The 23,012-nt window shown below is 39.4% G+C and overlaps 2 protein-coding genes and 1 pseudogene across 2 annotated transcripts; 1 reads left to right on the forward strand and 2 right to left on the reverse strand.

Moving 5' to 3' along the window:
• Positions 1-298: 298 nt before the first annotated feature.
• Positions 299-22,654, reverse strand: LOC145399550 (uncharacterized). The gene is made up of 4 exons (XM_080272148.1): positions 22,498-22,654; positions 21,406-22,107; positions 16,315-16,461; positions 299-528 (listed from the first exon to the last, which is right to left on the reverse strand). The coding sequence occupies exons 1-4, from the start codon at positions 22,652-22,654 to the stop codon at positions 299-301; spliced, it is 1,236 nt and encodes a 411-aa protein (XP_080128274.1).
• LOC145399591 (5S ribosomal RNA) lies at positions 4,273-4,392 on the forward strand (annotated as a pseudogene).
• On the reverse strand, positions 16,481-17,233 carry LOC145399438 (uncharacterized; the record flags this gene model as incomplete). Its single annotated transcript, XM_080272054.1, has 1 exon — positions 16,481-17,233. A coding segment is annotated over exon 1 (753 nt), but the record flags the coding sequence as incomplete, so codon positions are not given.
• Positions 22,655-23,012: the final 358 nt, after the last annotated feature.

The raw sequence follows: 23,012 nt of genomic DNA on the forward strand, positions 1-23,012 counted from the left end.
GGACAAAAGGCTTAATTGAGGTAAGAAGGGGATCCGAGGCAGCGTGAGGCACCTAGTCAATTCACGATCACAACAATAACAAGACAATTCGCCATCATTAATGACGACAGCTATGGGTGACACTAGAATATGTATTCAGAGGCAACTACAGTGAGGAAGAAACAAGTTAATTATTGTCTGACGGCGAATTGACTTGATGGCGAATTTTCTCGGAACCCTAGTGTGCACTTCCTATGGCACCCGCCACACCGCCCGACACACCACTATATCGACATCTTCTCTAGCTAATGCACTCACTTCATTCATAAACCCTACAAAGTGAAGTCAGCACTTCCTCCACTCGCAACTGACAGTGCTCGATGTTATTGAATTCTTCCTTGAACTTATCTAGGGCACACAGTACCCAGCTGAGCTCCATCATTGACAGTTCTGCACTCTCCATCACTGGTGGTTGACGCTCCTTGGGATGGCAATGTTGTGTGATCGGGGTAAACCTCAGCTTTGGGCCACTTTTTGCTGCCATCTCGCCTATTACGAGTTTAATTCACATCACTATTAAAAAATAAACTAAAATTCGATTAAAAAAAAAGGTCATCGGGTACAATGAGGAGTCCGTACTGTGAGCTCACGTATTGTGGGAACCTACTGTACATACATATGTATGTGCACACACACACACACACACATATATATATATATATATATATATATATATATATATATATATATATATATATATATATATATATATATATATATATATATATATATATATATATATATATATATATATATATATATATATATATAGATATATATATATATATATATATATATATATATATATATATATATATATATATATATATATATATATATATATATATATATATATATATATATATATATATATATATATATATATATATATATATATATATATATATATATATATATATATATATATATATATATATATATATATATATATATATATATATATATATATATATATATATATATATATATATATATATATATATATATATATATATATATATATATATATATATATATATATATATATATATATATATATATATATATATATATATATATATATATATATATATATATATATATATATATATATATATATATATATATATATATATATATATATATATATATATATATATATATATATATATATATATATATATATATATATATATATATATATATATATATATATATATATATAATATATATATATATATATATATATATATATATATATATATATATATATATATATATATATATATATATATATATATATATATATATATATATATATATATATATATATATATATATATATATATATATATATATATATATATATATATATATATATATATATTATATATATATATATATATATATATATATATATATATATATATATATATATATATATATATATATATATATATATATATATATATATATATATATATATATATATATATATATATATATATATATATATATATATATATATATATATATATATATATATATATATATATATATAATATATTATAAAACTGAAGACCAGGACAAGGAGACGATGGACTGGGGCCATGTTCACAATTCATTTCAGTGACGTTTCGAGGAAATCCAACCTCATCATCAGACAAACTAAAATACGTAACATGAATTAGAGAATTAAGTTTCACCAAAACCTCATTCACAAATTAATAAAACCAATAAAATATATACAAATTAAATTTAAAAATTGGGTCTGGTTAGTACTCGCATGGGTGACCGCCTGGGAACATCAGATGCTGTTGGCATCCCTACGTATCAAGTGGGGTTGGTGGAGGATTAGTGCCCCTCCTTGTAAAACAATTAACTCTAAGCCCTTGGCCACCCCGTCTGGGATACATGGCGTCTGGCAATGAATGAAAAAAAAAATTTAAAAATGTAATAAAAAAAAAAAAAAAAGAGAAATCATTCACAAAATTTATAAAAATCTAACCTATACACGTCTACACCATGGCAACTACACAAAGCAACTAATGAGTAGACGAAAGTCCGTGGAAAGGTAAACTTGGTTGAGCCGTATGAGACTGCTGAATCGAATCAGTAAATCAATGGGCAAATAATTTAATGGAAAAATCATAGGTATTCATTGCAGGCTTTAAGTCATGTATAAACAATGATTCCACTATTCTAAGACTAGTTTTATCATTATTTGTCATTAAAATCTCAAAATCATCCAGATCAAATGTATGACCCGAAACAAATCAATGTTCCCTAATTTCCGAGAAGGGAGGGTTTGAGAGTGGTAAAGTGGTTCTATATGACAGGCCTTTGTGTTTGAACATCCTAATTTTCAGGTTTCGAATAGAACTCCCAATATATCCTGCATTACAGTAGGAACAATTAAATTTGTACACAAGGTTAGAGCACACAGCTTTGGGGATTCTATCCTTATACCTAAAAAAAGGATCCAATAGTATATGAATTTTTTAAGATGAACCCAAGTGAGACCTGCGGATAAACTGTATTAAGCAGTTTATTTAATTCCTTTCTGATGTGAAAACTGCTGTGCCCATAATAAGGGAGACTAATAAGGAGTACTTGTTTGGGAACTAAAGACACAGGCTTTGTGCAACTGAATAATTTATCCAGGAACTTGTGTAACGTACTTTCAAAAATAAGCAATGGATATCCATTATTCAAGAAATATGTTCTAAGCCTAGTAACTTCTAAATGGAACAAATTCCAATCCGAGGAAAGGTTATAACCATGGGGACATGACACATCCCTATTTCAACCCAACCTCCAAAGAGAAAAATTCACTCAGTTCACCATTCACCCACACTGCAGCCTTAGCACCATCATACATACTCTTCACAGCATTCAACAACTTCCCATCTAATCCATATATTCTTAATACTCCTAATACTGCAAGCATATCTGCCAGAGATATGTCTGCTGTTTTGGCAACCTGTCCATGCGTCTCTGTCTCTCAAAACATATGCCACTCCTGACACCAATCTGTGGCACTGCAGCAGAGTTTGTTGATATGCTGAGAACATTAAGTAAGCAAGCCAGGACATTAATCAAAGGCCACTGAACATTTCAGGGTTTTATTCCTTCCAGGCACAGCTGAGGTACACTTGCAAAACATGGTGGCTTTTCTCTCTCTCATGCTACCTTTGTCATCACACTCTAATACTCATTACTGTCTATTCTTTATTGACTACTCTGTCTTTCACTGATTAACACTCATTGTCTGACTGACTACTCTCCACACTGTACTGCTCTCTGTTGGCTGTTAAACACAAACTAAACTAGGGGATGCGATAGTCCTTTTATATAATCCCCCCCCCCCCAACTCCATCTGCAGAACAACACAGGATATTCTAGGGCCCAGGAGAGAACTCACATTTTCCCACGTCATAATGCACTTAAATCAACAATACACAATAACACTAATGACAAGAACAAATTTTTTACCAAACCGTCTACGTTTCTAGAATATTCCTCGCATCCCCATATATAAAACATTAGCCTAATCCTATGGCATAACACTTAATTTCTAGAATGTTCCTCACAACTCCACATATAAACCACTCAGCTAATCCTTAGGCACAACACACAATTTCCAGAATGTTCCTCATCTCCAATCCTATGGCATAAAACTTAATTTCTAGAATGTTCATCTCCAGATATAAACCATCAACTTCCTACAGCATAATGCTTGACTTCCAGAATGTTCCTCACACCTCCACATACAAACCACTAAGCCAATCCCACTGACACAACAGGGGGACAAATGGACCAGCCTCCTGTGCTGCATTACAATGGCGTCACAATTTTATAGATGCCAAAATCAGCATGTTAGGATTATTTAAGTTAAATTATGGAAAATTGTTGGGAGAGGATAAATGTTGTAAGGTTCAGCTGAGGTTAGGTTATAACTGGTTATGTTAGGTAGCATTAGTTAAAATTAGGTTAGGTTAAAATAGGTTAAGCCTGGAAAAATTAGGTTACAAAAAATTAAGTTAGGCAGGGTATGGGCTGGCTAGAATTAACGAGATTATGTTACAATCACTGGGTTAGGTTTGGGCAAATCACCAATGATAAGGTAAAATTTGTGAATAAATGGTATTCTAAGATGATGACCATCTGTCTTGCGCACAAGATGGTGTCTGTTGAATCTTAATAATATACTCAGAAAAAAAAAAAAAAAATCATAATGGAAAATACCACGTTGAGTACACCGCTTCCCATCCGATCAGCGAAGTTAAGCAACGTTGGGTCTGGTTAGTTATTGGATGGGTGACCGCCTGGGAACACCAGATGCTGTTGGCATCCCTACGTGTCAAGTGGGGTTGGTGGAGGATTAGTGCCCCTCCCTGTAAAACAATTAACTCTAAGCCCTTGGCCACCCCGGTTGGGATACATGGCATCTGGCAATGGATGAATGAATGAATAATGGAAAGAAGAGGGAGGGGAGGGGAGGGCAAAATAAGGTGATTTTGTGTCTCCTTGATGATTACCCCTCCAAGCTTCCACACAGATATACATACTGTACATGGCATTTATCTCATATCTGCCATAAAATTGTACACAGCAGAAATATTAATCATGCAGTTTAATTCATCATCATCATCATCCATGGCAAGCAGGGCCAGGCAGAGCTATGGAAAACCATCACAGGTAAAATCAGCCTTACAACCAGCTATTGTTCTGTTATCACAAACTACAGGAGCAAAATCTGGATTCAAATCCAAACCAGATCAGGATCTGCCCCATAATCTATCAATGAATACAAACAGAAGAGGCCTTAATTACAATCCAATGCCCCATGATCTATCAATGAGTACAAACAGAAGAGGCCTTACGGCCGTATGCTTAAACACATATGGAGAGGCCCTACATTGGTCCCTACTTTACACACTAAGGAGAGCACAAGCAAGTCCTCAATTTTTACATGGTATGCTAAGATAACATTAAGGGAAAGGGGGTGGTTGGTAGCCCCTGCGTGACCAGTTGGTACGTTGGAAGTGCTCCCGTGGGAGTCGCCGTGACTATTCTTGTCCAGACGATGTCAATCAGCACCAAAATAAAATAATTTTCCGTCATTTTTATATATATCAGCACTTATTTGTATGTATACTTTATATACTATTATAGTAGTAAACTTTTCAATCAATACTTAAGTTGTAAATATGATAGCGCTGGAGATAGGTCAGGTTAGGTTAGGATAAATTTGGTTAGGTTACCTTAACACTGGTTAGGTTAGCTTAAAACAAGTTAGGATAAATAAGGCAGGGTTGAATTACAAAAATTTATGTTAGGTTTGGGTAAATGAGCACTGATAAAGGGCAATTTCGCTGAAAAATAGCGTTCTAAGATGGCGTTTGTCAGTCTTCGCGCACAGATTAGGATAAGTTTGGTTGGGTTAGCATAAAATTGGTTAGGTTAGTCTCAAATAGGTTAGGTAACGTTAGGAGAAATAAAGTTGGCTTGTTACGAAAGTTTAGGTTAGGTTTGTTTAGGCCTGCAAGGGTAATTTCGATCATATATGGCACTCTAAGATGGCGTCCATCGGTCTTCATGCACAGCAAGATAGTGGCTGTCCATGAACAAACACCGCTTTTTAAAGCACTTTTTACCATGTTTAAAAGAAACGAAAAACACTAACTTGAAAACACAATTCAAGAGTACATGAAGAATTCCATGAAGGGCTAAAGCAAGGAAAAAATGCAAAATAAGGTGGTGCTATGTCTCCTTAACGATTACCAAGAATTATGAATAGAATGCTGCTGAAATATAACAAAAAATGATATAAGAAAATGAAAAACTGTTTGCGGTGCCTGACATTAAAACACAAGGATGATCCAATGCTGGCACGATGCTTCATAGTTTGCCCCATGAGCGAAGAACAGTACCTTTCTCGTTACATATATTAACGTATATAATTACCCTTAGCATTGACTGAACGTTCTATATTCAGTTAAATCACATGAGTAATGTATAAAAGTGGCTTACACATGTCAATTTTAGGATCTTGCCTACTGTCAACTACTCTTAAAAAAATAAAAATGACAGTGCGTGTCTCCGCCACGGCAGAGACTGGCCCGGGTTTGACCTGCTACTCGGTAAGGTACAGCCCGCGTGTTTTAATAACCAACGGTTCAGTTCCCGCGTATGTTTGCAATGCACTTTTAGCAAGTTAAACTATTTTTTACATAAACTATTTACATTATTCTATGCGTTCTGGAGGTACAGAGTTACTTTGTTACGAATAATTAAATGTAGGGTTTGCGAAAGCCAAGCATTCCTTCCCTTAAAAAATGTTGGAACAACCCTACATATTGAGGGAAGTCTTTCCCTTCTTAAACTTTTAGCATACTGTTTTGATATAGGGCCCTTAGGAAAGGCCCTACATTAGCTTTAAGCATACGGCCGTTAATTACAGTCCAATGCCCCATGATCTATCAATGAGTACAAACAGAAGAGACCTTAATTACAGTCAAATGCCCCATGATCTATCAATGAGTACAAACAGAAGAGGCCCTTAATTATGGGCAAATGTGCTAATTTGTTAATGTTCATGACACAAATTGTAATGCTCATTTTTATACTGAATCATCACATAATACAACATTATTATGGATGAAAGACAAAAATAATATGAAAAGCATGAAGGCAGTATACACTGGATGTTGGTTTGACCAGCTATTGCTTACATCCCAGCCTGCTGCTCAGTCACGGACACTGATTTCCCCACTTTGGTATCCTAATTGTCAATAATCCTTTCCTTGGATGAGGCCCAAGTAATCAGGGCCAAATTAACTTTCTGGGGGACTATAGGCTAAATCAGATACTGGGGCTCCTACCCAGGGAAAAGGCCCCCATCATGAGGTCTTGTGTGATGCCAGTCAATGTAATTTTATCATTTATCACTTCATTTGATTTTTTTTTTTTTTTCAAGAGAGGGGGCCTTGGCTGTGAGGTATTCAGCCTAGAGATTAACCTACCCCTGCAAGTAACCTCTTGACTGGGCATAATTACTTAATGCCAAGCCATTGTGAAGGACTGTTCTGTCTTTACATGGGCATTGTCTTTTAAATCAAAATCTGAATCCTTGTTTGTGAAGCTATCCCATTGTGAATGACTGTCCCATCATAATATGGGCACAGGACATCTTGTGTCATAGTAGATCACACTCTGAAAACACACTGGTGGCATCATGCAACCATCCATCATCCAATCCTATGCCGCCCAATGAGGACCACTGGAGCCCAGAGCTAGGCAAGTTGGTTCTGACATTTAGGATGAGTGACCAGCCTCACTTATCCCTGAGTGGCATTACATGAGCAATAAACCCCAAACACCTCTTGGATATAAACCTTCACCAGCTCAATCCAACTGGAGACCATTAATTACCCACTAAATCACCAGGCAGCCAAATTTGGTTATAAGGTTACCATCCAGCATAGTAAATGGTTTCCTGGTGTACAAGAAACCAGGGCTTGTTACTCAGTGTAGTCATCCACAGGTGGAAGAATGAGGAAAGAATGAAGGAAAGAAAGACAGAAGAGGGAGTGTAAAGTCACCTGTAGGCAGAAGGATGAGGAAAGAATGAAGGAAAGAAAGACAGAAGTGGATGGAAGAAAAGAAGGATGGAGGAGAGGAAAGGGCAGACACCCGAGAGCATCTCTACATCGAGTGTGTGTATGGTGTGCGCCCCCACCTACCACTGATTATCACCCATGGTTAACCCATTAACTGCACATGGCGATTTTTTGGAGGTGTCTGTGGTGTGCAGATATAGAGGTAAAAATGAAATTTCCCAAAGGCCAAATTTTGTCTTAGGAATTGAGAGAACACATGCCAAAGTATATACAGTAGTAATATTAACTCAATATTTACCTTGGTAAAGTCATGGATGAACATCAAAGTGTCTGATTCCCTATTGGAATGTATGGTTTTCGTTTTCTTTTTCTTTTTCGGTTTTGAAGGCTCAAACATGCTTGCATGGGTCTGCCTTGGTCACCATGGCACTATATTCGAAATTCACCAGCGCAGCCAGGGCTGTATTAAGCAGTCGCACTCGGAACAGCCCAGGCTGTATTAAAGTCGCATTCGGAACAGCCCAGGCTGTATAGAGCAGTTAACAGGTTAATGTTGTCTTGACTCAGCAGATTGAAAGACATGTTGCATGAGGGGTGGCCTGCCACAAGTACCAATAGTAGCTAAAAGGACACTACAGAATTTTTTTTTTTTTCTACAACCCACTTTTTAAAAATTTTCCATTACTTTGGCAAGCCAGCCTAAGAGATAAAACTTGTCTTCTCCCTCACTTGTTGGTGAATGGCACCATGGCTGGTTAACCCCTACACTGTGGGGATGTTTCAGCTGCTCCTTGCGCGTCCCGCGGGGATATTCGTGCTCCGACTGACTTTATAAAGATATTTGCCAAAATTCAGTTATCAGTCCTAGAATATTATAATTACATATGCATATGGCACATACCTTCAGCTTTCTCTTGGGATGTTTGTTAAGCCTTCGTCGACAACCGTAGGACTTGTGGAGACTTCTGAAGTTGGGTAACGAAGTCTCCAATTTACACTTCCCGACAACCCGTAATATGATTACCACAGCCTGATATTATCACTAGAAACACTATTCTATGACTTTCAAATAGTTTGGAATCCATACTCCAAAAAAAAAAACACTGTGAAAGCAATGTAAATTATGAGCATATACGAGCTTCCGACCCGTGCTCATTCCCTGATGGTATTTTGTCATTTATTATTCATAACCATACTCACACTTTATATTCCTATTACTTTATTACACTTATATACATATCTACAGTATTTATCCATAAGTTTCCTTCAGTAATAGTAGTTTATTTTCACTCCAGGCATTCACTTTTTCGTTCAGTAAACTACCTAGAGAGCCAAGGTTTCACTTTCACTGTCATTACTTCAAGTAATTGTACTCATATTCTTATATTACTAATTATTTACATTTCCATTTACATTTTCCATTCTATTTTCAATATTTACACTTCTATTTTATTTATACTTTGTTATGCACTGTCACTTGCAGTAACTTGTAAAACTATATTCCACTGTTCAATCATATTTACATCCATTGATTGGTGGGTTAGTGCCCCACCCCATAAAAAGAACCTACTAAAAAAGCGAATAAAGCGCCTCGGACCCGGATGGACCATACGTTGATGACTAAGGAACGGACAAAGGACATTCTTAGGGTGGGAACATGGAATGTGAGAGGAGTGAATGATGAAGTGAAAGAGAGATTGTTCAGGTGCTTGAGGATGCAAAAGTGGATATATGTGGATTAACTGAAACTAAATGGAAAGGTGAAAGGGTGAGAGAATGGGAATATGGTGTAGGTATATGTGCGGGAGTCAGTGAGAATGAGAGGGCAAGGGAGGGAGTATGTCTGATGATAAGCAAGAAGTGGAAGGAGAATATAAGAGAGTATGAAACAGTGGGTGCAAGGATTGTATGGGTGAGGATGAAAGTAGGTATACAAGCATGGGCGATTGTATGTGTGTATGCTCCAACAGAGGATCGAGTGGCAAGAGTGAAAGATGAGTTTTGGGCGAAAGTAGAAGCATGTATGGACAAGTTTGAGAGGAGCGAGAGAGTGCTGTTGATTGGAGACATGAATGGCAAAGCTGGGAATGTACGAGTGGATGGAGTGGTTGGTCAGTGGGGTGTGCCAGCTGAAGTAGATGGGAATGGTAGTGCTTTGGTGGACATCTGTGCTGGTAAGGGGTTGGCAATAGCCAACACCTACTTTCGTCATAAGATGATCCACCGGTATACATGGAGCGTAATGAGGAGGATGGATGGTGAACTTGTTGAACGAAAGGCAATGATAGACTACGTGTGTGTGGATGAGCGAATGAGAAGACAAGTGTTGGATGCAAGAGTGTGGAGAGGGTGGGGGAATGGAGTCTCGGACCATCACTTAGTGATGGCCAAGGTAAATATGCAAGGAAAGTGGTTGAGGAGGCGAAGGGGAAGACAGGAGGAAGCAGCTCCTGTGAGAAGAGTGGAGAAATTGCAAGACAGTAAGAAAATGACAGAGTATAAGAGCATAGTGGAAGAAAGATTGGGAAGGTATGAGCTAGAGCAGATGGAAGGGGTGGAAGACGTATGTAAGATATTCACGGAAGAGATAGGTGCAGCTTGTGAGGCGGTTTGTGGAGTGAGGAGGAGATGCAAGGGTGTGCAAGGGACAGCATGGTGGAATGATGAGGTGAAACGAGCTGTGGAAAAAAAGAAGAAGGCATATGGTGAATGGTTGGCGAGTAGAGGTAGGGGAGAAGATGAGAGAGAGAAGAGAGAGGTATATGTGAGCAGGAGAAGGGAGGTTAAGAGACTGGTGAAGGAGAGTAAGAAGAAAGTGGATGAAGAGTTTGGGAGGAATCTGAGTGTGAAATGGAGGGAGAGTAAGAAATTGTTTTGGAAGGAGGTAAAGAAAGTAAGGCAATGTGAAAGGGGAAATAATAGGGGAGTGAAAGATAGGAATAATAGATTGTTGGTGGAGAAGAGAGAGAAATTGGGGAGATGGAAGGAGCACTTTGAGGATTTGTTGAATGTAGAGAGTGAGAGCAGTGTGAGTATAAGTGGTTGGGGAATGGCTGGGAGAAGAAGAGATGAGAGGAAGGAGGAAGAGATCAGTAGGGCGGAAGTAGTGGAAGCGATGAAGAAGATTAAGCTGGGAAAGGCCCCAGGAATTGATGGAGTGTGTGGTGAAACGCTTAGGTATGGGGGTGAGATTGTTGTGGAGTGGATATGGAAGTTGTGTAGATTGGCTTGGGAAGAGGGAAGGGTTACAGAGGACTGGAAAACAGGTATAATTGTTCCTCTGTACAAAGGAAAAAGGGAGAGAGAAGTATGTGGTAACCACAGGGGTATTTGCCTTCTTAGTGTGACTGGTAAAATATATGGTAGAATACTCATTGATAGGGTTAGGCATATGACAGAGGAGCTAGTTGGAGAAGAACAAGGGGGATTTAGGAAGGGAAAAGGGTGTGTAGATCAGATATTTGTTCTATGATGTTTAGTGAAGAAGTATCTAGAGAAGGGAAGGAAAGTGTATGCTGCCTTCATGGACTTAGAGAAAGCTTATGACAGAATAGATAGGCAAGGTATGTGGAAGGTATTAAGAATATATGGAGTGGAGGGGAAATTGTTGAGTGCTGTGAAGAGTATGTACGAGGGAGCTAGGGCTACGGTGCGAGTGGATGGTGAGCTGAGTGAGTTCTTTGATCTCAATGTGGGACTGAAACAAGGGTGTGTGATGTCTCCATGGCTCTTTAATATATACATGGATGGGGTTGTAAAGGAGGTGCAAGGTAGGGCGGTGGATGTGGGGCTGGCCCTAATGAATGAGGGTGAGATTTGGAAGCTTCCGGTGTTGCTGTTTGCTGATGATACAGTATTGTTGAGTGAAGATGAATGGGAGTTGCAAGGCTTGGTGAATGAATTTGGGACAGTGTGTAGGAGGAGGAAGCTGAAAGTTAATGTAAACAAAAGTAAAGTTATGGTGTTTGAGAGGAATGAAGTCACAGAGTGTGCAGTGAGGCTGGATGGTGAGGATATGGAGAATGTGAGTGCATTCAAGTACTTGGGTAGTGTGATGAGTAAGGATGGAACTTTGGGGGATGAAGTACGTGAAAGGGTACAGCAGGGAAGGAAGGTTGTTGGTACACTGAAAGCAGTGATGAGAAATAGGGAGGTGAGTATGGAAGTTAAAAAGTCACTGCATGATGGTATTGTGATCCCTACCCTGACATATGGAAGCGAGGCGTGGACCTCGCAAGAGGGGAACAAGTCAAGAGTGAGAGCAGTGGAAATGAGTTACTTGAGAGGAGCATGTGGAGTGACGTGGAGGGACAGGTTAATGAATGAAGAAGTGAAGGAACGTTGTGGGGTGGATGTGGATGTGGTTGAGAAGATTAGGAGAAATACACTGAGGTGGTTTGGACATGTGGAGAGAATGGAGAATGAAAGACTGACTAAGAGGGTGTATGTAGGTGAGGTGGAGGGAGGGAAAGGGAGAGGTAGACCGAGGATGAGGTGGAGGGATGGAATTGAGAGGTATATGAGGGAGGGGGGGGTGAGTTGGGGGGAGGGTAGTCAAATGGTGGGTGACAGAGTGACTTGGAGGCGTTTTGTCTGCGGCCACCCTTTGCGGGATTAGGGCATCGGGCTATAGATAGATAGATTTCATTTGCTATTTACACATTGTTTACATTTCCACTTGCACTGTTTTAGAACTGCTTCAGGCTGTGGTAATCAAAGAAGCATGTTACGCAGAGGGGAACCTGGCACTCAGAGCACTGCCAAGAGGTGCGTTTGTGCTCAGGTGTGCGTCTGGTGGTATGTGCACACACCTGGCACCTGCGGATCGTAGCCTTCCCCTTCGTTGTGGCAGGCATTTGCACCAGTCCATGCCGATCCATGTACACCCTCTGCTCAAGTCTGTCAAGAAGTCTAACAGAATGGCACCTTGGAGTTGTTGCTGTCACCCTACCATACCTCTCAAGCAGCTGCTGAACACAAGTCCTGGCGAACAAGCAGAAGCAGCTGCTGAACACAAGTCCTGGCGAACAAGCAGAAGCAGCTGCTGAACACAAGTCCTGGCGAACAAGCAGAAGCAGCTGCTGAACACAAGTCCTGGCGAACAACCTCAGGGAGAAGGACTTGGGTGGCTTTACCTTCATCTTGTACAGGATGAAGGCATTCAGCATTGTCATGTCAATGAGATGCAGAAAAACTTTCCTGTACCACATAGTATTCTTCCTGAGGCAGTCGATCTCTCCAATCATGTCAGACTTGTTCACCAGCCGCATGTTGATATTGTAGTCGATGACAGTATCAGGCTTCCTCACAGGTTCGCCTGTCCTACAGTTGACCTTCCCACTGTCTTTCAGTTCCCCCTTGTGTATAGTGGTGAGCATGTGCATGACCCTCTTGTCGTGCCACCATATTGCCAGCATCTTCTCAGACTTGCGTAGGTGCACGACTCCTCGCTGCGAGTTTCCTGCCTCAGGGAATTTGGGGAAGTTGGCAAGATTGTTCTTAACAGTGCCGCAGGAGCCGATGCCATGCTCTGAAAGGTATTTAGCAAGTTTCGGTGCTGTATAGTAGTTGTCAGTATACAGCACATGATTCCCACCAAAATACCTTTCAAGCAGCACTTTCACTACACAGCCTGAGAAGCCAAGGGGGTGTGTTTTGTCCAGATCGACAGTGCTGGCTGAATAAATGACGAAGGCAAGGATGTACCCCGTCTTACAGTTGCACAGTACAAAGAACTTGATTCCAAAGCGATGACGTTTGCTTGGAATGTACTGTGTGAACCTCAGACATCCTCTGAACAGAACCAACTTTCTGAAATGGGTGGAAGAATGACATAAATTTATCCTTCATTCTGTTCAGCAGCTCCCGGATCTTCCAGAGTGGGTCAGACTGGGAAGGTACATCATTGTTGGTGAAGTGCAGGTTTCCAATGATGTTACAGAAGTGATCTCTGGGGGAGGCGGTGGCTCAATCGGTAGAGAGGTGGCTTGCGGTCCTAAGAGACCCAGGTTCAAATCCCCGCTGGGGCAGGGAACAGTTTAAGGATTTGAATTTCGTTACGGCAGACTTTACCGATCTACCAGAAGACCCGCCATGCTGTAAAAATACCCCCGCTAATACAAATACACCAATCCTGTATGAGACAGCCATAACATGTATTCAATATGGATGGAGGGTGTTAACGCCAAAGTGATGACATGTAGAGGTGTACGATATGTAGGAGGACTACTGGGCCTTGGGAGCAGGCTAAGAAGCCTATGCCCAGAGTTGAGCACATTAAAAAAAAAAAAAAAAAAAAATGTACTTATTGAAGGTGGGTGAGGGTAATAAGGGGTCCATGGACCAGTAATCTTCCTACTCATGCTTCTTTGAATGAGGCATGAGAAGCATGAGGGCAAAGAACACATACAGCTCCTGCACTCCCAGCACGGTCAACTGTTGCATTTTCGCTGCACCTGCACCACTTGCAGCACGTTGTGACTCGTACCTGTTGGTCTATCACATATGTGCTGCATGACTTTGTCTTCCAGGAAGGCCAAAAGGAAGTCCACACACTCAGCATCCTTGTCAAGAGTGAAGGCAGGCTGTATCCCTGAGGAACTCTCGACAAACTGGAGCTGTTCAGGGACGAAATCGGAACCTTCCATCCACACGAAGGCATCCAGGGTTCCCTCTCGTGGCGGTGTAGGCTGGGTGAGGGTGGAGGGTGGCTGTGAGGCAGACTGGGCTGTTTCAAGGTCACTCCTACTGACCCTAGGTTGCCGTGTAGCAACAGCAGCCCTTACTCTAGATGCTACTCTACTTTTACGACGAGTCAGGGATTTACCTCGTCCCCTACGGCCTGCCTTCACTGTAGGTGTTGGTGGAGACTCCGACGACGAAGACACTGGAGAAATTTCCACTGAAGAGGGGGAAGAAATTAGTGAAATGGGGCTGGGAGAGCGGAGAGGTGATTCACCTCGGGACTCATGGCGGGCTGGGTCACGAGGGGCCTTTGTTCCAGGGCTAACCCGCCTCCTCTTCACTCCCTTCCCAAATTTCTTCCCTTGCTGCACTAAGGACTCCTTTCCCTTGGTGCTAGAACGAACTTGGGACACTAAAGCACTTGTACTGGCAGTTTCTGTCACGATTTCCTCCCCAGGCTCATCACACAATTCACCCGAAAGATCAAAGTCACTATCCATCATTATCATAGATAATTCAGCCAGTTCACATTCAACAGCAGAGTCACTTAGTCCTTTACTGCTTCCCACACGAGGTTTAGTAGGGGTTGAGGTCACAGGGCCCTTTGCAATGGGCACAGAACGGCGGAAATGACGGCGCGCGAGTGCGACATGATTTCAGCTCAGAGAACGACAAGGAACCGAATGACGCGGCGTATGTGGGCAGCCAAGGGTTGACAATGTCAGTGTGGTGACAGCTGCTAAATTATATGGTATGAAATGACTGGCAGGAAATCTAGACAATACATAATAAATTACATAGTTCCAGGTGAATGTAAATATCACTTACGCTTCTCCCTTCCTTTCTTATATATATTTTTATTACAAGAATTGATCATACGACATATTTCAAGGGGAAATTACCGGGGAAAATTAGCGAACGAGTGCACGTGGGGTGTTGCCAGGTGATAATTAGCCAATTCCAGGTGTATGGCACTATCAGTTACCTTATTTCTTTTTTATATATATTATATTGTATAAGAGTAGGGTATAGGGTTCAATTCAATGGATGAAATCAGTGAAAAATTCCAGGGAAGATTTGCTTAGCGCAGCGCAGCTGGGCAGGCGAGAGGAGAGGGTAATGGAGGGGAGGTAGGGAGGGGAGTCAAGAACGGGGAAAAATGGCTAAATTGTCAACAATGGATGGGAGTACAGATGACATTAGCAGCACTGACTATTGTTGGACACTGGCAGTATTGATAGATGATACAAGCCACCACTTGAAAACTCGGGCGAATTCAAAATAACACGTAATCACAAAAGTGACGTCCTGCGGTATGATCCATTGCGCCCGAGCATCACAAAAGTGACGCCCCGCGGTTAAAGGGTTAAAGCCTGATTTCTTCTACAAGCTTTGCCACATTTATCATAAATATATAATTGTTTTCACAGCTGAATGAACTGTCAAGTGCCAAGTGAATAAGAATTTTTTCTACACAGTTTTCCAGTCATCTCATGTCAAATTTTTTCACTCCTAAACTGATACTACTGAGAACTTATAAAACCGTTTACCCCATTCATCACATTTGAATTCCTTCACTCCTTAATGAATTAAACAGTGTCGGATGATATCAATTGAGTCAACCGTTTACCACATTAGGCACACTAAAAACTCTTCCCTCCACAATGATTTGATAGGTGTTTGGTAAGACTGCATTTCCGACCAAACTGTTTACCACATTCACCACACTTGAAATTCTTCACATCTGAATGAGTTAACAGGTGTTGAGTGAGACCAGCCTTCTGTGCAAATAGCTTACCACATTCATCACACTTGAAATTCTTCACCCCTGAATGAATTAACAGGTGCTGAGTGAGATTAGTCTTCTGTGCAAATAGTTTACCACATGTATCACACTTGAAATTCTTCACTCCTGAATGAATTAATATGTGTTTGGTAAGATTACCCTTTTGTGCAAATAGTTTACCACATTCATCACATTTGAAATTCTTCACTCCTGAATGAATTAACAGATGCTGAGTGAGATCACCCTTCTGAGCAAATAGTTTGCCACATTCATCACACTTGAAATTCTTCACTTCTGAATGAATTAATAGGTGTTTGGTGAGATTACCTTTCTGTGCAAATAGTTTACCACATTCATCACATTTGAAATGCTTCACCCTTGAATGAATTAATAGGTGTTTGCTGATATCACTCCTATGAGCAAATAGTTTAACACTTTCATCACACTTGAAATTCTTCACTCCTGAATGAATTAACATGTGCTGAGTGAGATTAGTCTTATGTGCAAATAGTTTCCCACATTCATCACATTTGAAATTTTTCACCCCTGAATGATTTAATAGGTGTCTGGTGAGATCACTCTTATGAACAAACAGTTTATCACATTCATCACACTTGAAATTCTTCATCCCTGAATGAATTAATAAGTGTTTGGTGAGATCACTCTTCCGTGCAAATCGTTTACCACATTCATCACACTTGAAATTCTTCACTCCTGAATGAATTAATACGTGCTGAGTGAGATCCCTCTTCCAAGCAAATCGTTTACCACATTCATCACACTTGAAATTCTTCACTCCTGAATGAATTAACTGGTGTTTGGTGAGATCACTCTTCTCTGTAAATCGTTTACTACATTCATCACACTTAAAATTCTTCACTCCTGAATGAATTAACTGGTGTTTGGTGAGATCACCCTTCCGTGCAAATTGTTTACCACATTCATCACACTTGAAATTCTTCACTCCTGAATGAACGACTTTATGTTGGATAAGACTGTTCTTAAAAGGAAATGCTTTACCACACCCTAAACATCTGAACTGATTAACTTCAGCTGAGGACACTGTGTCCAGGACAGTCTCATTGCCACTGATGAACATTTTGTCACCCACCTCACACTCTAACTTTACATATGGTTCTTCCTTTATCACCTCCATTATTTTGTCACCCACCTCACACTCTGACTGTACATCTAGTTCTTCCTTTACCACTTCCATTACTTTGTCACTCACCTCACACTCTGACTGTACATCTAGTTCTTCCTTTACCACTTCCATTACTTTGTCACTCACCTCACACTCTGACTGTACATCTAGTTCTTCCTTTACCACTTCCATTATTTTGTCACTCACCTCACACTCTGACTGTACATCTGGTTCTTTCTTTACCACCTCCATTATTTTGTCACTCACCTCACACTAAATTTACATTTGGTTCTTTCATTACCACCTCCATTACATCATTCCTTCCACCTCTCTCAACTTCCACTATACTTCAGTTACTCTACCTTGGTGTTAATTTTACTGTCTACCACCAACAAGATGACTTACCTTTATCGTACCAATGCTCAGTCATAAGATGCTCTAATTATAATAAACAGTAACTGTCAAGAACTCATCACTATTACTAGATAATAACTGTAATTACATAAAAAGGATAAAATTTTGACACAAACTATTATTCCTTTAACCTTTTGGCCAGCGACCTATCATTACACGGCCTAATTTCCTAAAAAATGAATGTGCTAATTATAACTTTGAGGTTACTTTTCCAATAGGAAATGACCATGAAGTTTCCATTTTGTGTGTGTGTGTGTGTGTGTGTGTGTGTGTGTGTGTGTGATAATGATAAAAAAAGCACCTTTCTCTATGAGAAAATTGTGATTCCCTGAGAAAAAAAATGCAAAAAAAAAAAGTTTTTGCTATTGTGTAATTTTGTAACAATGAAGAGATTATTTAAGTCAAGCAAGGTTTTTCACTTGAATATCTACACTAGACACATGTACACTGTTTGTTGGCACATAAGAGATCAAAATTTACCGTATTTGTGCAAGAAAATTGTAATTTTCTGAGAAAAAATGCAAAAATAATATTTGCTATTCTCTAATTTTGCTATAATAACGAGATTATTTACTTGAAGCAAGGTTTTTCACTTGTATACATGCACTAGACACATGTATGCTGTTTGTTGGTACATAAATCAAAATGTACTGTATTTATACAAAAACAACAGATGTGTGGATGGAAATTTGTTTTTTTTCCTGTGGACTGATGTCACCTGACACGTCAAAAAGAATAGTCAGTAGGGCGACCACAGTTGCCTAACATGGCCAAAGGATTAAATATTGCTAACACATAAATGCTTCAGAACTGTAACTTTAAACATACAGGCCATCATGCTGAGTCAAGCTGTCAATTCAGACTGATATTACCACCGTCTTCCTTATTTCAATAGTTTTTACCTATTGTCTCTGCAACAATAGATGCTGCAAAGGATACCACACCAGGTAAATCAACAAAGATCAGCTCATATGTGGAAAAAAACAAATCTTCCACAGGACACTACATGGATAATAACCCATAAGTTGTTGGCGGAGGTACCTCTTGTTGGATGTGCTAACACAACATAAGATGTGCCCACAGTCCTGTTGTATACTTATTATCCATTACTCAGGCAGCACCCTGATGACGACAGTGTTTACTACAGCTTTACTGCTCTGACTCCAGCTGTGAACCTGCAACAACAGCTGCCATTAGACTAGCAACTCCATCAACTTAATAACACTGTCCAGTGAACCCTAATATTTCATGAAGCTTATTTATGCTGTGGAGAGAAAAAAAATCAGATTCATTTTTATGGTTATTCAATTTCCACACCAAGAAAAGACATATGGAAAAGTATAATAAAAAAAAGCTAAAGAAAAAATGCTTTGTCTTTATCTTATTAAGGGCTGTTAATTACCATTTAACTTGAGATTTTTTTCTCTATCTATTGACAATATTATTTTTTTTCTAATATTTTTTTCTAAATATTTGAAAACTGCCGCACACAGGATTTACATATAAACAAACACTGATGCAGTGAATGGGTTAACCCCTTAACCGCGGGGCGTCACTTTCGTGACGCTTGGGAGCAAGGGATCATACCGGGAGGTATCACTTTTGTGATTCTGTGTTATTTTGAATTCGCCCGGGATTTCGAGTGGTGGCTTGTATCATCTATCAGTACTGCCAGTATCCAATAATAGTCAGCACTCCTAATCTCATCTGTACTCCCATCCATTGTTGACAATTTAGCCATTTCTCCCCATTCTTGACTCCATTTCCTACCTCCCCTCCATTACCCTCTCCTCTCGCCTGCCCAGCCGTGCTACGCTAAGTAAATCTTCCCTGGAATTTTCCACTGATTTCATCCATTGAAATAAGCCCTATGCCCTATTCTTATACCAAATATATACCAGAAAGAAATAAGGTAAGTGGTAGTGCCACACACCTGGAATTGTCTCTCATCACCATTATCATCATCATTATAATCTCCTTGCTCATCTAATGTTTTCTTTCTCCCCCCTCTTCTTTCTGTACATCACTGCTGCTAATTATCACCTGACAACACCTCAACTGCACTCGTTCGCTAATTTTCGCTGTTTATTTCCCCTTAAAATATGCCGTATAATCTATTCTTGTAATAAAAATATATATAAGAAAGGAAGGGAGAAGCCTAAGTGATATTTATATTCACCTGGAACTACCTAATTTATTATGTATTGTCTAGATTTCCTGCCAATCATTTCATAGCGTATATATTAGCAGCTGTCACCCCACTGACACTGGCAGCATTGCACTCCCCCTAGGCAGGCCACCACACTGTATTCAGTTTACTGTCGTCTTTCAAGGTGAAAGCACATCGGATTCGTGCCTGCCCAATTCCGCCGCTTTTTAACCCAATGCAAAGGGCCCTGTGACCTCTACCCCCTATTAAACCTCGAGTGGAAAGAGGTAAAGGGCTAAGTGACTGCTGTGGAATGTGAACTGGCTAATTTGTCAATGAAAATGATAGACAATGACTATGATCAATCTGGTGAGTGAAACAGTGCATGTGGAAATGTAAATAATGTGTAAACAGCAAGTGAAAGCAATAAATGTAAATATAAGTGAACAGTGGAAAATAGTTTTACAAACTACTGCAAGTGACTGCATAATAGTGTAAATAAAACAGAAATGTAAATAATGTAAATAAAATAGAGAATGTAAATAAAAATGTAAATGAGTAGTAATATAAGAATACAAGTATATATACTAGGAGCAATAAGAGCGAAAGTTTCACTCTAGCATGTATGAATACAATGAGTTATGAAAGTGAAAATGAAAGTGACAGATTCACTCTCAACGCTAGTATACAGGACGAGAAAGTGAATGCTACGTATTTTACTGAAAGAGAAATTGAATGTCTACAGTGACAATAAACTACTATTACTGGAAGAAACTTATGGATAAAGACTGTAGATATATATGTGTTATATATAATAGAAATATAAAGTGTGAGTGTTTTTATGAATAATAAATGACATAACACCAGCGATGAACGATCGCAAGTGGGAAGGTAATACACGCTCATAATTTTCATTGCTTTCACAGTGTTTTTTTTTATGGAGTATGGATTCCAAAATATTTGAGAATCATAGGATAGTGTTTCTAGTGATAATATCAGGCTGTGGTAATCATATTACGGGTTGTCGGGAAGTGTGAAGTGGAGACTTCGTTATCCAACTTCAGAGGTCTCCACAAGTCCTACGGTACTCGACGAAGGCTCAACAAACATCCCAGGAGAAAGCTGAAGGTATGTGCCATATGCATATGTAATTATAATATTCTAGGACTAATAACTGATTTTTGGCACATATTTTTAGAGAGTCTGTCAGAGCGCGAATATGCCCGCGAGACACGCAAGTCAGGCAAAAACAATCCCATGGTTTAGGGGTTAATATGTGATGAGTGAGACCATTCTTTTGTGCAAATAGTTTACCACATTCATCACTTGAAATTCTTCACTCCTGAATGAATTAATAGGTGTCTGGTGAGATCACCCTTACGTGCAAATAATTTACCACAGTCATCACATTTGAAATTCTTCACTCCTGAATGAATTAACAGGTGCTGAGTAAGACCATGCTTCTGTGCAAATAGTTTACCACATTCATCACACTTGAAATTCTTCACTCTTGAATGAATTAATAGGTGTTTGGTGAGATCTTTCTTACGTGCAAATAATTTACCACATTCATCACACCTGAAATTCTTCACTCCTGAATGAATTAACAGGTGCTGAGTAAGACCATCCTTCTGTGCAAATAGTTTACCACATTCATCACACTTGAAATTCTTCACTCCTGAATGAATTAACAGGTGTTGTGTGAGATGAGCCTTCTGCCCAAATAGTTTACCACATTCATCACATGTGAAATTCTTCACTCCTGAATGAATTAATAGATGTTTGGTGAGACCATCCTTCTGTGCAAATTGTTTACCACATGCATCACACTTGAAATTCTTCACTCCTGAATGAATTAATAGATGTTTGGTGAGACCATCCTTCAGTGCAAATTGTTTACCACATTCGTCACACTTGAAATTCTTCACTCCTGAATGAATTAATAGGTGTTTGGCGAGACCATTCTTCTGTGCAAATCGTTTACCACATTCATCACATTTGAAATTCTTTGCTCCTGAATGAATTAATAGGTGTTTGGTGAGACCACGCTTCTGTGCAAATAGTTTACCACATTCATCACACTTGAAATTCTTGACTCCTGAATGAATTAATAGATGTTTGGTGAGACCGTCTTTCTGTGCAAATAGTTTACCACATTCATCACACTTGAAATTCTTCAATCCTGAATGAATTAACAGGTGTTGTGTCAGATGACTCTTCTGTGCAAGTAGTTTACCACATTCATCACACTTGAAATTCTTCACTCCTGAATGAATTAACAGGTGCTGTATGAGATGTAACTTCTGTGCAAATAGTTTACCACATGCATCACACTTAATATTCTTCACTCCTGAATGAATTAACAGGTGTTGTGTGAGACGAGGCTTCTGTGCAAATAGTTTACCACATTCATCACACTTGAAATTCTTCACTTCTGAATGAATTAATAGGTGTTTGGTGAGAACCCCCTTCTGTGCAAATCGTCTACCACATTCATCACACTTGAAATTCTTCATTCCTGAATTAATTAACAGGTGTTGAGTGAGACCAACCTTCTGTGCAAACAGTTTATCATATTCATCACACTTGAAATTCTTCACTCCTGAATGAATTACTAGGTGCTGAGTAAGACCAGCCTTCTGTGTAAATCATTTACCACATTCATCACACTTGAAATTCTTCACTCCTGAATGAGCAACAGCATGTAGGATAAGACTTTCCTTATATGTTTTATCACACTCTAAACATCTAATCTGCTCAACTTCAGCTGAGGACACTGAGTCCAGGACAGACTCATTGTCACTGATGAACATTTTGTCACCCACCTCACAGTCTAACTTTACATCTGGTTCTTCCTTTACCACTTCAAATATTTTATCACCCAATGCACACACTGACTGTACATCTGGTTCTTCCTTTACCACCTCCAATATTTTGACACCCACCTCACACTCTGACTGTACATCTGGTTCCTCCTTTACCACCTCCAATATTTTATTACGCACCTCACACTCTGACTGTACGTCTGGTTCTTTCTTTACCACCTGCATTATTTTGTTATCCACCTCACAATCTGACTGTATATCTGGTTCTTCCTTTACCACCTCCATTATTTTGTAACCCGCCTCACACTCTAACTTTACATTTGGTTCTTCCTTTACCACCTCCATT

The sequence above is a fragment of the Coenobita brevimanus genome, chromosome 49 (assembly GCF_032717465.1).
Source record: "Coenobita brevimanus isolate Jiangsu-jjx chromosome 49, ASM3271746v2, whole genome shotgun sequence".
Classification (NCBI taxonomy): domain Eukaryota; kingdom Metazoa; phylum Arthropoda; class Malacostraca; order Decapoda; family Coenobitidae; genus Coenobita; species Coenobita brevimanus.